Source organism: Epinephelus moara, chromosome 18, assembly GCF_006386435.1.
Source record: "Epinephelus moara isolate mb chromosome 18, YSFRI_EMoa_1.0, whole genome shotgun sequence".
NCBI classification, from domain to species: Eukaryota; Metazoa; Chordata; class Actinopteri; order Perciformes; family Serranidae; genus Epinephelus; species Epinephelus moara.
This window is the reverse complement of record NC_065523.1, coordinates 41,108,825-41,124,971: the sequence shown is the minus strand read 5'-3', so window position 1 is coordinate 41,124,971 and position 16,147 is coordinate 41,108,825. Positions and strand designations below refer to the sequence as shown.

General features: G+C 37.2%; 1 protein-coding gene and 1 pseudogene across 2 annotated transcripts in view; both read right to left on the bottom strand.

Moving 5' to 3' along the window:
- Positions 1–3: 3 nt before the first annotated feature.
- On the bottom strand, positions 4–3,560 carry LOC126406192 (interferon-induced protein 44-like; annotated as a pseudogene).
- Positions 3,561–4,873: 1,313 nt separating this feature from the next.
- Positions 4,874–16,147, bottom strand: part of LOC126406075 (interferon-induced protein 44-like) — a 197,300-nt gene continuing 186,026 nt past the window's right edge. For both annotated transcript variants that reach the window (XM_050070216.1, XM_050070215.1), the window contains exons 4-8: positions 9,936–10,134; positions 6,892–7,041; positions 6,250–6,421; positions 6,027–6,127; positions 4,874–5,880 (exon numbers count right to left, since the gene is read on the bottom strand). In XM_050070216.1, coding sequence (XP_049926173.1) covers positions 5,719–5,880; positions 6,027–6,127; positions 6,250–6,421; positions 6,892–7,041; positions 9,936–10,134 — 784 coding nt within the window. In that variant the 3' untranslated portion in view covers positions 4,874–5,718. The remainder of the gene's footprint in view (positions 5,881–6,026; positions 6,128–6,249; positions 6,422–6,891; positions 7,042–9,935; positions 10,135–16,147) is intronic.

The following is a 16,147-nucleotide window of genomic DNA, read 5'->3' as shown; positions in this document are numbered from 1 at the left end:
CAGCAACATGTAGAATTTGTCGACCTGAGTTTAAATGTAACAGCATTTTAGTTCATCAGTAAATCACAGAGTGACGACCACATGAGATTTTTGTTTGGAAATACTGAGACTGAAATTGGATATTAAATTCTAACATTACAAATCTGAAAATGCTTAAAAAACAATACAAACTTACCTGTTCCTTCAGGTAGATGCTCTTATAGGCATTGTTTAGCTTTTGTTTCACCTCAGGACAGGCTAAATCAACTTTGGTGAGAATAGCCAGTTGGGGAATATCTGTCAACACAGAAACCTAATCAGTATTTTAAGCATTTGTTTTGCTGGTATTTGAGTCATAAAACCCCATCTGGCACCATTATTCCACACAGAGTAATAACTATGTGCTGTCTGCTCTTACCCAGTTCACTGGCTGCCAGTCGGACTTCTCTCATCTTCTTCACCACTTTATCATCTACTAAAGAGACTTTGTCAGCAGGAATGACACAAACCAGAGCGTGAACTCTGTCATTCAGAGTGGGAGATGACCTGTAGCCTTCATCACCCTCCTTCAACTGACTTTTGGGATTCAACTAGAAGACAATGAGAATGCAGTAAAATTGTGTTTTTGTATAAGTAATGCCACACATTTATAAGTGAACAATTGTTTCATGCAAGATAGATAGATAGATAGATAGATAGATGATCTACAGGTGGCAGTAATGCATCAGAATTGAAGAAATGCAAAGCCAGAACAGAAGAAGACCTCTTGCTGTGGTAGTTAGGGAATGAGGAAGTAAATACATTCATCACATTTGTTAAACCTCAAGGATATACAGTTTGGGTGACTGAATGTAAATTTTATTATTTTACAACAAAACTCCACAGGGCCCCTTTTAATCATGTCAGAGTTTAAAGGACTGTACCTGGTAACCTTCTGCCACATGTCCTGTCAGGGCCAGTTTGATATCTTCCACATGAACTCCACTGTCAGTTCTTTGCTCAAAGCCCATAATGTCATTGAAAACGAAAGGATAATGGCTCCCTGGATCTTTTTTGATCTTGTAAGTTTTGTATTGTAGAGCAGAAGGTGCAATTATTTGCATCATTTTTTCCAAGATAAATATGCACTTCTTGAACCTTATAGAAGTGCAGAATGTATGTATATATATGTGTATATATATATATATGTGTGTGTGTGTGTATGTATATATGTATGCATATATATATATATATATATATACATATACACACACACACACACACACACACACACATATATATATATATATATATATATATATATATGTATATATATTTTGTTGTTGTTGTTGTTGTTGCCTTTATTTGACAAAACCGGTTAGGTGTGAAAGATGGAGAGACGGGATGAGATACAGTAAGGGACTGCAGTTTACAATTGAACCTGCAGCAAGGACCTTGCCTGAGTACTTACTTACCGCTCTGACCACTGAGCTACTGGGCACCCCATGAGTGCATGCATTTGTATCACTTGCTGGACAGCAGCAGGGTGATCAGACTGTTAGTGGGGTTGGTACTGTATTTTAGTATCCTTCCTCTGTGCAGGCACACTGTCTCACTTATATCACTGATGCTTGGAAGATAGGTAGTGGTGATGTTTTGGTTGGTTTTAATCAATGAAACACTGTTAGCACTCAGAGCACATAATGCTACAATGTAATGTAATTTTATAATTATGTTGTAACGGCAAATGTCAGTTTGCCTGTTTGCATAATATCAAACTAGTTTAAGCTCGTACACTGCACTAGATAAGCAAATCCAGAAATTGAGCCAACTCCAATCCTAATGTTTTTTGTTTGTTTTGGGGTTTTTTTCTTACTCTAAACACATAAGCAGTGTTTGGGGAAAACACTACAACTACTCTGTTATTATAATAGGAAATTCAATCAATGATGTTATTTAATCCGCTCATTAAATTTTTGATAATTATTAAACTGCATGCAATTAACCCGCTAAGATCCACACAGACCCATTTTTGTCCTTTTTAGGGGGGGCAGGGGATGCTTATGAGGAGACAGCAGGTCAACAATAGGCTGTATGTCACATAGAAGTAATATTCATAATCTAAAAGCTCGTCAAAATACCACATTAAAACACCAAGACCTCAGATAACACTATAGAGAAATCCATGCTGTGATTTGATATCAAAAACTTTTAGCAATTGGAGATTTCTGTAAGAATTGCATTTTTCAGCCACTGGATGGTGAGCACATCTGGAAACAGCTCACAAAAAAACCCTATTGTCAATATACCTTTGAAAGCTGAAATCCTCTGGGTTCTAGGTTTCTAGTTTGTGGCTGTAAAGTCTCATGATGATGTGATTATCCCAGAGGTCTCTACAGGTCATTTTATACAGTGATGTCAAGTTTCAAGAAATCGTCTCACTGCAGTGAAAAGGCTACAATGGAGACTAACGTCATCACACATTGATAAAACTGGGCTCACTGAATCCACAAGAGACTCAGTTTCCAAGTTATACCCAATTTATGCAATTCCAGTACTGTTTAGGGACGTACAATAGTTGAAAATAACACATTTATACTACATGCAAACATGCATGATTATTGCCCAAAACTGCATCGGCATAAAGCGGGGATGTCTCAAGGGCAGACTTGTGGATACCCATAGAACCCATTTTCATTCAGATATCATGAGGTGAGGGGTCAAGGGACGCCTTTGAAAATGACTGCCATTCTCCCTTCCCCAACATTTAGAGTGTTACTTAACCCCGTTCCTGAAAAGCATGACATGGTTGGTACCACTGGATTCCTTAGGTCATCTAGTTTCATATGATACCAATATCATCCATCTAGCTTCTAAACTCAGGCCACTACAGCCTCTTAAAGACAGGAGTGTCAGCCAGGATCACCAGCGGCCCGGCAGGTTTTAGAAGGTCAATTGTTTTGAGAATTTTGGAAGATTTTTGCTTTGAATGACAACAATAAAATATTATAAATACCTTTTAGGTGTAGCTGCTCCCAGAGATTGCATCTGTTGGAGCTCGCCCAGCAATTCTGCCTTGTAAAATGGCGTCAACAGAGTTGATGAAACTGGATTTGCCGGCACCAATTGGTCCATAGAGAAGAATTCTGAGCTGTTTGACATTTTTGTTGCCAGGTTGGAAAGCTTTCACAAACTCAAGATCTTCATCCTTGTCCCTGTTTCATGGTGAAAAATTATGATGTTAAAATATAAATATTTTTATTATTAAATGTCCAGTAGATGCATTATGATCGATACCAATCGGTCAAGGCAGCAACAAAACACTTAAGTGATGTGTTAAGGAGCAGAGCCACACATCGAGGCCAAAATGGCACCACAGACTTTATATGTATTAATACTCACTGCGGCAGATTCCTCCATGGCGCACTCAAAAGTGCTGAAGAGCAAATAACATATGTTACCACACGGTAAGACAAAGCTGTATTTTAATTTCAACATTATCCATAAATGTTATCATTACAAAAATTAAAATAACTTCTGCAATATTTTTGAACATCATACAAGGAGATGAAAGTGACAGGTCAAGACTCACCTCCCCCCATAGCTGTAAAGGAAGACATTTACATGTAAATGTGCGTGAATTCAAATAAGAAAATCTGGAGAAAGAATTTTGTTCAAATGTTAACACAAGTTGAAGACTCTTCTCTAAGTAGTAAAATGTTATAAAGTTCAGTAAATATTCAAAATAAAAGACAGGCAGAAAAAATGTCTTTCTGTATAGTGTAAATGTCATAAAAAGATAGATAATAAAACAAACTAATTAAATAAAATAGGTCAAACTCAGGATTGAGGTTTCATTTCCTTTCATTTTCTAGCTCTACAGAACATTTACATCTTTGAGAGTAGAATAATAATAACACCATAACTACACTACACAAAAATAGCGTACATTTTTATACTTCATTTAAAGGATTTATTCTCATTTTAACTTCAGCTGATTTTGTTTTATTCTGTCCCTGAACACAATAATCATTACAGAATAAATAAATGTCACTTTTGCTTCACAATCACAAAAGCATATTCATCTACCATATCTAAGGACAGGCATAACAAAAAGCCCTTACCTTTAGCTGTGTGGCTCTGGACAGAGTGCAAAATGGGCAAAGCATGTCAAATAATTTTGTAAGCACTGGAGAGGAAGTGGTGTGTTTTATTTTGGCTTAGGGGAGGGGCATTTTGAATTTCTGTTAAATACCCTTTAAAACCCCCCTGGTTGGTTTGAAAGGCATGTTTTCTTTAAAAATCACCAAAGTAACACCATTTATCACAGCTGAGAATGTAATAACAGATCATTTTCCTTTTGTTTTGACGGTCTTTGAACACATCATATGCAACAAAGGATTTTGTCTTTAAAGCACTTTGTTCTGCGTGTGTGTGTGTGTGTGTGTGTGTGTGTGATATCATATGCACCCATATTCTGCTGAAGTGCACACACAGCTTTCGAATGATGCAGTTTGAAAGGAGGATTAGCATTTTGCTTTTGATCCTAGGTGATAACTCAAACTCCAGTGCTGTTTGCTGGTTGCATTGGCTCCAATATCTACATTTGGTGCCAATATGAAAATATATATGGTTATTTATGGTGGAGAGAGGCTCATGCATTCAAAATAAGTGACTGTCAGCTTCATGGACTGAAAACGCAAGGACTGATGGTTGACACGGGAGCAACATCACATATAATAACTGACATAGAGAAGTTTAATGAGACTTTCAACCCACATCCTGGAGGTCGCTGACAGAGAGAGAACAAATGGTGTTGCATTGAGAAGAGGTGCTGCGTAGATACTGTCAAAGCCACTAAAAAGTGTGCTGCAGATGTGGCTCATTACACAGGAAACAATGTATCAGATCAGATAACAGGAGACTTCAGCACTTTATTCACCACATCAAAATAGCACAGCTGAGAGAAATTAAAGAACATCGTTTAAAAAGGCAAGATGTATGCTACTAGAGAGCAACCTATCAAAGAAGTTGTGGACATTTGTTGTCATGACTGCTGCAGCAGTTTGCTCCAGGGGATACCATGAGACATGGACAGATTTCGTACTACATTGTTACAAACCTTTTAGATTTCTAGGGACAAGGGATGCAACATACAGCCAATGTCATCATGCAAGGACTGCTATTCATTGTGTAGTGATCCGACAAAATTAAAGTTGCATAAATACACACAAAAATGTTTAACAGAAGAGGAGTCAAGTGAGGTGAGAATAAAGGGGAAGGGCAGGGACTGGATTGGTGCTAATTCATAAAGCAAACAAAACAAAACACAGTGACTTTAGTTGTTCTTTTATCTCAGACATGTTAGGATGTTACATACCTTGACATGTTACGGCGGAAACTTCCACCTTTCTTAGAAGTGTCACTTGGTGGTGGTTGTGACACGTCTTTATCAGCTGATCTGTCAATCACTTGACAGATCACTTGGTCTCAGTATTCTTATAAATCCAAGAACAGTTTACAGTAAGATACAAATACACATACGGCTAAACAAACACAAAACTGTAAAAGATAGTAAAACAATAAACATAGAAGTACTACGTACATAAAAGGAGGTGGGAAATATATATAAATATAGCGACAGACATGAAAAATAAACATTATCACCAAAATGTACTCTGAAAATAAATGGGGTTTTTTGTAAGAGGACATTTTTTTTATGTCTTAATCACACAAGGTTTGTGTCAGCAGTATGTTGGTCTACGGGTCGCTGAGGAAGTCGTCTCCAAAGGTAATCATCTGTCTCAGTGCGTTCATTATCAGTGCATTCATGTCAGCATTGATGTTGGGATCTGGATCATAGTTCTTCACAAGAAAGATGCAGTTTTGTGGAATGCCCAGCAACATGTAGAATTTGTCAACCTGAGTTTAAATGTAACAGTATTTTAGTTCATCAGTAAATCACAGTGACGACCACATGAGATTTTTGTTGCTGTGACTGAAATTGGAAATGAAATTCTAACATTACAAATCTGAAAATGCTTAAGAAAACCCAAATACAAACTTACCTGTTCCTTCAGGTAGTTGCTCGTATAGGCATTATTTACATTTTTTTTCACCTCAGGACAGGCTAAATCAGCTCTGGTGATAATAGCCAGTTGGGGAATATCTGTCAACACAGAAACCTAATCAGTATTTTAAGCATTTGTTTTGCTGGTATTTTGAGTCATAAAACCTCATCTGGCACCATTATTCAACACAGAGTAATAACTATGTGCTCTCTGCTCTTACCCAGTTCACTGGCTGCCAGTCGGACTTCTCTCATCTTCTTCACCACTTTATCATCTACTAAAGAGACTTTGTCAGCAGGAATGACACAAACCAGAACGTGAACTCTGTCATTCAGAGTGGGAGATGACCTGTAGCCTTCATCACCCTCCTTCAACCGTTGTGTGGGATCGAACTAGACAATAAGAATGCAGTCAAATAATGATTTTGTTTCAGCAATGCCATGCATTTTTAAGTGTGAATTCATTTCAAGTAAAATAGAAAAAAAAAAGTTGATAGATAAGTTAAAGGTACCCTGTGGAGTTTATGACCTGTAGTAATGCAGTCTCGTGCACATGAAGACACACACATGCATGCTGGTAATGCAACACACATTCCTGCCAATGGTTTCACATTATTCCCCTGATCTACAGGTGGCAGTAATGTATCAGAAATGAAGAAATGCAAAGGCAGGAAAGAAGAAGACTTCTTGCCGTGGTAGTTAGGGAATGAGGGGAAAAAAGGTATTCGTCACATTTGTTAAACCTCAAGGATATGCACAATAAGTTTGGTTGAGTAAGACTGAATGTAAATGTAATTTTTGTTTTTACAACAAAACTCCACAGGATCCCTTTAAATCATGTCAAACTTGAAAGGACCTGGTACCTGGTAACCTTCTTCCACATGTCCTTTCAGGGCCAGTATGACATCGTCCACATGAACTCCTCTGTCAGTGTCTTTCTCAAAGCCCATGATGTCACTGAAGACGAAAGGATAATGGCTCCCTTGACCATTTCTGATCTTGTAAGTTTTGTACTGTAAAGTAGAAGGTGCAATTATTTGCATTATTTTAACAAATCTAAGATAAATATACACAATTAACTGTAATTGCTTAATTTTACTCAGCAAAGAAACCCACATTGACAAAATCATTTTCTTGGTGGGGTACAGAGGATGAGCTGAGGAGTCTGACAGCTATTGGAAGGAAGCTGCTCAGTAATCTGGTGGCACGTCAGCAGATACTTTTGTATCACTTGCCAGACAGCAGCAGGGTGAACATACTGTTAGCGTGGTAGGTATCCTTCCTCTGTGCAGGCACACCATCTTACTGATATCACTAATGCTCAGTGTTGTTCTGGGTGGTTTTAATCAATAAAACACTTTTAACACTCAGAGTATATATGGATCACTTTGCTAGGATTTGATGTTTCTGCACACATTTCACTTATATTGGCTTGTGCTGAATATCATTTCTTCCTCCATGTTGTACTCCAGGGGCCATATTCACAAACATTCTTTTAACACTCTCAGAGAGCTCCTAACTCAGCCTAAAAAACTTTAGTAAGGAATCCTAGCTTAGGAGTGATTTAGGAAAGTTCTCAGAGCAACTCTAACCCAGGAAGGGACAGAAATTTTTACTTTAGTGAGGAGGTGTGGTTGACCCTGTTGCTAGGTGTGATGTATTCTTTTAACAGATGTGATTAGTTGTCAGAGACACACCCCTTTGTGAGCCTGCAAGGTGTGGACACCCAGTGGAAATGAAATGAACTGCATCAAAATATGTCACTGTGAAAGTGTTGTCATTACCTCCGCCAAGGAGGTTATGTTTTCGCCGGTGTCTGTGTATTTGTCTGCAAAATAACTCAAAAAGTTATGAATGGATTTTGATGAAACTTTCAGTAAAGGTGGATAATGGGACAAGGAACAGATGATACAATTTTGGTGGTGATCAGCTGAAGCGAAGTGGATAAAATAATAAATAAAGTCTATGATCTGACAGCCTGAGCAGCAATCAAGACAGTGACAATACCTCCATCTGGTGGCCGGACAGCATGTCTTGTTCTACTTGCTAAATATTGTTGTAATTCTAAAGTTGAAATTAATGTTCTGTGTTGGAAAAAAAGAAAGTGAAAAATACAAAAAAACACCCCATATTATATTCTGTGTTGGTACAAAATAAAAACAAAATAAATAGACCACAGTGTCTCCATGGTGAAGGCATATATAACCTAATAATGATAGTGATGCAAATAACCTAATTGTGATGCAGGCTGCAAAATCTGATGCAGAGGGGGGGAGAGAATATCACCTACTTGACAGAGGTCTGCACTCTCTGAGTGCTTTTCTAGTTGTTAGCGTGATGACTCTGCTGATGGAAGGTTTAGACAGACACAAGTCATCACTGCTGCTCTGTTGCATTTTTCCCGTTTTTCAAATATCTTATTTCTGGTGTTATAGTGTCAGGTGAGAAATGTGTGTGTATCCCTAATGAGATCAACCAAACATATTATCCTGGCACAATCTAATCTGTAGCATTTCATTCACTTACTGTCGTCCAGGAGAATATTTCTCCGACCTCTTTGTGTTTCCACCATTTTCTCCTCTGATTAAGAAACTCTGAAACCCAGGGAATCGTCCTCCCTGCTCCAAACAGTTTTTCACCTTAGGAGCTCTATTCAGGGTTAAGATGCTCTGTGAATATCTTTTATCTTTATAAGGGCCTAATCTTAATTTTAACGGGAAATTCTAAGAAAACGTCACAATTCTGAGAATTTTCTCAGAATTTCGTCACTAGGAGCGAGTCTTTGCACCAGGAAGCTTTGTGAATACGGCCCCGATGTTATTTTTTCTTTTTTTCTTACTGTAAACATAAGCAGTGTTTTTTTTTTAAAAAAAGTGGTATTAAACTGCATGCAATTAACCCTCTGGGACCCACATAGACCAATTTATGTCCTCTTTTAGAAGGGACGGGATGCTTATGAGGAGACAGCAGGTCAACAATAGGCTGTATGTCACACAGAAGTAGTGTTCATCATCTAAAGGCTGGTCAAAATACCACATTAAAACACCAAGACCTTGAGGAACACTATAGAGAGAGAATGAATGAATGAATGAATGAATGAATGAAATTTTTATTTTCATGTTTGGCTGCCCCAAGACAGCCCATCTCTCATGAGATTATTCAGACACATTTTAAACAAAACATTTTCCAGTGCCATCACGCCATTTGGTTTTTGGTATCAAAAACTTTTAGCATTTGGAGATTTCTGTAAGAATTGCATTTTTCAGCCACTGGATGGTGAGCACATCTGGAAACAGCTCACAAAAAAACCCTATTGTCAATATACCTTTGAAAGCTGAAATCCTCTGGGTTCTAGGTTTCTAGTTTGTGGCTGTAAAGTCTCATGATGATGTGATTATCCCAGAGGTCTCTACAGGTCATTTTATACAGTGATGTCAAGTTTCAAAGAAATCATCTCACTGCAATGAAAAAGCTACAGTAGAGACTAACGTCATCACACATTGATAAAACTGGGCTCACTGAGAGACTCAGTTTCCAATACCCAATTTATGCAATTCCAGTACTGTTTAGGGACGTACAATAGTTGAAAATAACACATTTATACTACATGCAAAAATGCATGATGCTGTGCCGTTCTTCCTTCGCCAAAATGTAGCCTAAATTTGGAGCATTATTTAACCCCCATTCTGAGAAGCATGACATGGTTGGTACCACTGGCTTACTTAGGTCATCTAGTTTCATATGATACCAGTATCATTAATCTAGCTTCAAAACTCCGGCCACTACAGCCTCTTAAAGACAGGAGTGTCAGCCAGGATAACCAGTGGGTTCTGGAGGGTTAATACATACTTTACAGAATTGTGTAGGATTTTTACTATATATCACAACAATCAACAGTAATAAATACCTTTTTGGTGTAGCTGCTGCCAGAGATTGCATCTGTTGGAGCTCGACCAATAATTCTGTTCTGTAAAACACTGTTAACAGAGTTGATGAAACTGGACTTGCCGGCACCAACTGGTCCGTGAAGAAGAATTCTGAGCTGTTTGACATTTTTGTTGCCAGGTTGGAAAGCTTTCACAAACTCAAGATCTTCTTTCTTGTCCCTGTTTCATGATGAAAAAACATTGTATTAAAAATGTTTTTTAAATTATTTTTCACTCATTTTTCATTTTTATTAAATGTCCAATAGATGCATTGTGATTGATACTCTGTTGTCACCAACCAGTCAACACAGCAACAAAACACTTCAGTAATGTGTTAAGGAGCAGAACCACACATCAAGTCCAAAATGGCACCACACAGACTTAATATGTATTAATACTCACTGCGGCAGATTCCTCCATGGTGTACTCCAAAATACTGAAGAAAAAATAATAATGATAATAATATCAATACACGTTATTTATATAGCACCTTTCATACAAGAAATGCAGCATAAAGTGTTTTACAAGAAGGGCAGTATAAGCACCGAGTGCTTCACATGAAAATAGACAGAATGGACACGAAACAGAACTGATTCATAAATCTGGACAGAGGTGAAACAAGATGGCGGCACCAAGTGACGGCAGGTTCGCTGCTCTGAGAGAGTTTGGAGAAACCGAAGAAAATACGGACGATATCAATGAAAGTATCCAAGAATCGATAGCTGATGCAGTTACCAAGGCAGTTGCTGACGGAACGAGTGCTTTGGCTGACGGATTGAGTAAGAAGAAGCCGTCTACGTGCGGCGCTCACAACACAAGGCAGTCAGCATCAAAGGAGGGTGCTGGCAAGGACCTGAGCGTCGGCGACTTAATTAAAGAAATCGTCCCGAAAGTTATAGCTGCGCTGACTCCGTTAATAAGTTCCGTAGTGACTGCGGCTGTAAATGAATCTACTAAACTCTTGCTCCAAGAGTGGGGAAAACACATGGACACGATCAGAGGAGTACAAGAATCAGCTGTGAAAGCAGCGACCAAAGCTGCGATGGAGATAAGTAAATTTAAGTTTGAGTGTGACAAAGTTGAGCAAACTACTCGCAAGACAAACATTATCATTAGAGGAATCCGTTAACAAACTGTGAGAACACAAAGAAAGTAGTAGTTGATCTGGCAGCCGAGATGGGAGTGGAGATGAAAGAGGAGGACATCAGCGTAAGCTACCATCTGCTAGGGAAACATGGAAGAGTGCACGAGGCTGAAGATCAACACCGAAGCAGAAACATTTTCGTCAAGTTTGTCAGGTATGAAACCAAACTTCAAATTATGAGAAACAAAAAACGTCTAAGGAGTATTGATTGGAAAAACAGAGTCTTTATTGAGGAAGACCTTACGCCTTTGAGAGGAAAGATCCTGAGACAAGTGAGGATGGATCCAGAGATTAAAAGAGCCTGGACAATGGACGGTAACATCTGTTGCATCATTAAGGACAACGATCAAGAGGTGAAGAAAACCATCTACTCCGGTGATGAGCTAATGTCCAAACTGGGATGGTCTGCAGAAAAAGCCCAAAGTGTCGGGATTTATGTAGACTTCCCCTAGGCCAGCGCTGACTCCTCACTACATGCAACTTGTATCAAGGATGTAACTTGAAAAAATTCTTCCGGTCGATTCAAGACTAAACAGGAGACAGATATCAAATTCCTTGGACTAAATGTGTGTGGATTACGTGCTAAATTTCAATTTGGGATTCTTACAGAATACATTAAAGACTATGACTTTATTTGTTTAACAGAGACCAAAACAGATAATATCTGTAAATCAGACTGTGATGGATTTACTCCTTTCGTGCTAGAAAAGAAGAAATCAAGTTATNTACATTAAAGACTATGACTTTATTTGTTTAACAGAGACCAAAACAGATAATATCTGTAAATCAGACTGTGATGGATTTACTCCTTTCGTGCTAGAAAAGAAGAAATCAAGTTATAAACATGGTGGTATACATGGGGTTTGTCTATTAGTTAAAAATGAGTTTGCAAATTATGTTCAGGAGATAAAAGACACTACTTCTGACGCCATCCTGTGGACTAAAGTGGCCAAAGCAGCTTTTGGGTTTGAATTCATCTTGGGAACAGTTTATGTGCCACATGAAGGATCTATTTTTTTCAACAAGGACTATTTTGGAAATGTTTCCCAAGATATTTCATTTATGAACAGTAAATACAGTTTACCAATAGTGATGTTGGGTGATTTCAATTCAAGAACTGGTACTCTGAGTGACTCTTTAAATGTAGGTGACGTAGGAACGAATATTAGAAATGGGCTGTCTTTTGATGGCGAAATGCTTTTAAACAGTGACATAAATGATTTTTCTTTGATGGATCTACAGAGGGTCAGTGAAGATTTAATGACTAATAATAACGGTCACAGCCTAATTGACTTATGTCAAAGTTCAGAGTTGAAGATTGTAAATGGAAGATTTGGGTCTGATAAAGGCATTGGGCGTTACACCTGTTTTAACTATAATGGTAACAGCGTTATTGACTATGCCATAGTGTCAGCTTGTTTGTTAGCACAGATTATCTATTTTTGTGTTGATCCCTTGGACAAATGTTTGTCAGATGTCCACTGCCCTATTAGTTTAACTATAAGAGCTAATAACTTGGGTACTCAGAAGTGTGAAACTCTTACAGATACTGCTTATTATGATCCCGAAAAAGAGAATAGACACATGGCCCATTTAATGTTTAAACACCGATGGAAATCTGAGCTAAAAGCCACATACCAAGAATCCTTTAATTTAGAAGTTATAAAAATGTATGATTCAATGATTGATGCGATTAATATTTCCAATACAAATCTGGTTGAAATAAATAACATTAGTAAAGGTATATGTGACATTATGGTAGATCCTGCTAAAAGTTTGGGTTTATGTAAGGCATATGGTCAGGATCTGTACAAATTTGGTAGAACGTCAAAAAAACTACAGAAGAGAAAACCCTGGTTTAATGCTGAATGTGTTGAGGCCCGTAGAAAATATTTTAAATCCATGAATATATTTAAATTTAACCGCTCTGCTCAATGTAAAGTTGAAATAAAATGTATAGCTAGAAAGTATAAATCCATCATAAGGAAATGTTCAAGGCAGTTCTATGATTCTTTACATAGGAAACTTCGTACACTTAAGAAATCTAATAGTAATGAATATTGGTCTATTCTAAATGCAGGTAAACCATCTGGAAGATTAGGAAATGTATCTATAGAAACCTTTGCTGAATATTTTAAGAAACTCAGCCAAAAATCGAGTGATAATTGTACACCAGAAGACCAGCAATTTGACCTCAGACAAGTCACCTCTCCTACAAATGAATACATAAATGATTTGTTTACTTTGGAAGAAATACAGCAAATGGAAAAAAAATAAAAAAATAAAAAAGCAAATGGTATCGATGAAGTTATAAATGAATATATAAAGAACTCCCCTTTGGAAATGCTGAACATTTTAGTAAAATTCTTTAATTTGGTACTGATAACAGGTATAGTCCCCACTGACTGGTGTTTAGGAGTGATAAAACCATTATACAAAAACAAGGGACCAGTAGATGATCCTGAAAATTACAGAGGTATTACTTTACTTAGTTGTATTGGTAAGCTTTTTACGGCTGTAATAAATTACAGACTAACTGCTTATATAGAGTCTGAAAGAATTCTTGGAGAAGAGCAGGCAGGGTTTAGGAAAGGCTTTTCAACCCTTGACCATATTTTTGTTCTTCACTCACTGGTTGAATGGTACTTGTATAAGAAAAAAAGACTGTATTGTGCTTTTGTTGATTATAAAAAAGCGTTTGATTTGGTAGATAGGTCATCACTATGGTTTAAATTAGTTGCACTTGGTATAAACGGAAGAGTATTAAATGTGATACATAATATTTATGAGAATGCCAAATCTTGTGTTAGAGCTGGTTATGATTTATCTGAACAATTTGTATGTAATGTAGGAGTGCGTCAGGGGGATAATTTATCACCACTATTGTTTGCACTATATTTAAATGACTTTGAAAAATATGTGAGTCAATGGTACAACGGACTTCAACTTTTTTCAACTGAATGCCGCAATGTGATGAATGGTGAAATAGGGATATATTTGAAATTATATGTCCTGCTTTACGCGGATGATACGATTGTACTGGCAGAGACTCCTTCAGAATTACAGGCCGCATTAAATGCAGTTGCTTCTTATTGTAAAAACTGGTATTTAACTGTCAACACAGACAAAACAAAGGTTGTTATTTTCTCTAGGGGGAAATTACGGATACGCCCAGAATTTAAGTTTGGTTCAGATAAATTAGAAGTTACTTTTGAGTATGACTATCTTGGAACGTTATTTAATTTTAATGGACGATTTGATAAAGCAATAGCTAAGTAAGTTAAACGAGCTAAAAGAGCTTTATTCTCCTTGGAAAACAGAGTTACTAGATTACAGTTACCTGTTGATATACAATGTGAGTTATTTGACCAGCTTATAGTGCCTATTCTTTTATATGGAAGTGAAGTCTGGGGATTTCATAAACTTGACCAAATTGAAATGCTTCACAGATCTTTCTTGAAACGTTTAATTAATGTTAATAAACGCACAGCAAATTGTATTATTTATGGAGAGTTTGGTCGAAATAGTTTAGATTAATACAGCAAAAATCTCTTTGACTGTGTTTATTGTTTTCAAGACTTTGTATGATGACAATATTTTTATTTCCAAAGTTAAAAATATTCTTGATAATTGTGGTTTATCGTACTTATGGCATGACACTGGACGGATGAACCCTAAATATTTAAAATGAATGATTGAACGTAGATTATCTGACATGGAACTACAGCGATGGCATGAGAAATTGCAAAGTAACCCTTTATGTGATAGTTATAAATTGTTTAAAACTGATTTCACTTTTGAACCTTATCTGATTATGTTAAGACCTGCCGAAAGAGTTTGTTTGTCTAAGTTTCGGTGTGGAAATCATAAGTTACCTATCTCTGAGCGCAGGTATGATCGTGAAAATGTCCCCTGGAAATGTACTGTTTGTTTGACTGGCAATCGAGGAGACGAATATCATTATGTACTTGTGTGTTCTTTTTTTTGATAAAGAGAGAAGAGAGTTGGTCAGACAGTTCTATAGAGCAAATCCAAATATTTATAAGTTTCAAAAGTTAATGTCATCTCGAAAAGTAAAGGTCTTGTCCAATTTGTTGAAACTTTTAAAGAAAATCTTGAATAGTTTCTCTTGATTTGCTTTGACTTGTATGTATGTACACAAATTCTGTTTTATTTATTTTGCTGTGCATTGGCTGCCGCCTGTCCTGATTTGTTAATGTTATTTTTTGTTGTCTGCCCCTTATGCCCCGGGGAGGGGTCAAAAGGAATAAATAAATGAAATAAATGAAATGAATAAATGAATAAAATCATAGAGTCGTAAAACTATAAATCATAAAATCAAGTAAGATTTTAAGAGTTGTCGCAGTGTGAAGCATAAAAAGAAAGTGTTTCAGACTTGTATCAGAGGTCAGAGCAAGTTAAAGGCTAAACTGAACAGTTCTTAGCTTTCTTTAAAAAAATATTTGGCGAGCTAGCCTCCCTGATATCTACAGGTAGTGTGTTCCATAGCTTTTGGGTGTAACTGACAAAGGCTGCATCCCCGATCTTCTTCTGGCTGTTGCTGGGAACCTTCAATAAACCAGTAGCAGATGATCGCAGTGTTCTTTAAGGCAATTCTAAATGTAACAGGAAGTCAGTGCAGAGCAGCTCAGACTGGCCTGACGTACTCTCTCCTCTTGGTTCTGGTTAATAGCCGAGTTGCAGAGTTTTGACTGAGCTGAAGTCTCTCAGTGGCGTTTTTAGGAGGCCAGTAAAAAGTGCGTTACAGGAGTCGAATCGGCTTGAAATGAAGACATGAATCAATTTCTCTGCATATTTTTCATTTAGAAATGTTTGCACCTTAACTATGTTTCTGAGGTGGAGAAATAATGTTTCCATCCTTGACAATGTGGGACTTGAAGCTTAGATCTGCATCAAGGATCACACTAAAAGTTGTCACGTCAGATTTGATCCAGGGAGTTGAAATCCTCAGATTATTAAGCAACACTTCTCTTTTTGTTTTATGGCCGACAAGCAGGATTTCAGTTTCAGTTCATTTAATTTTAAGAA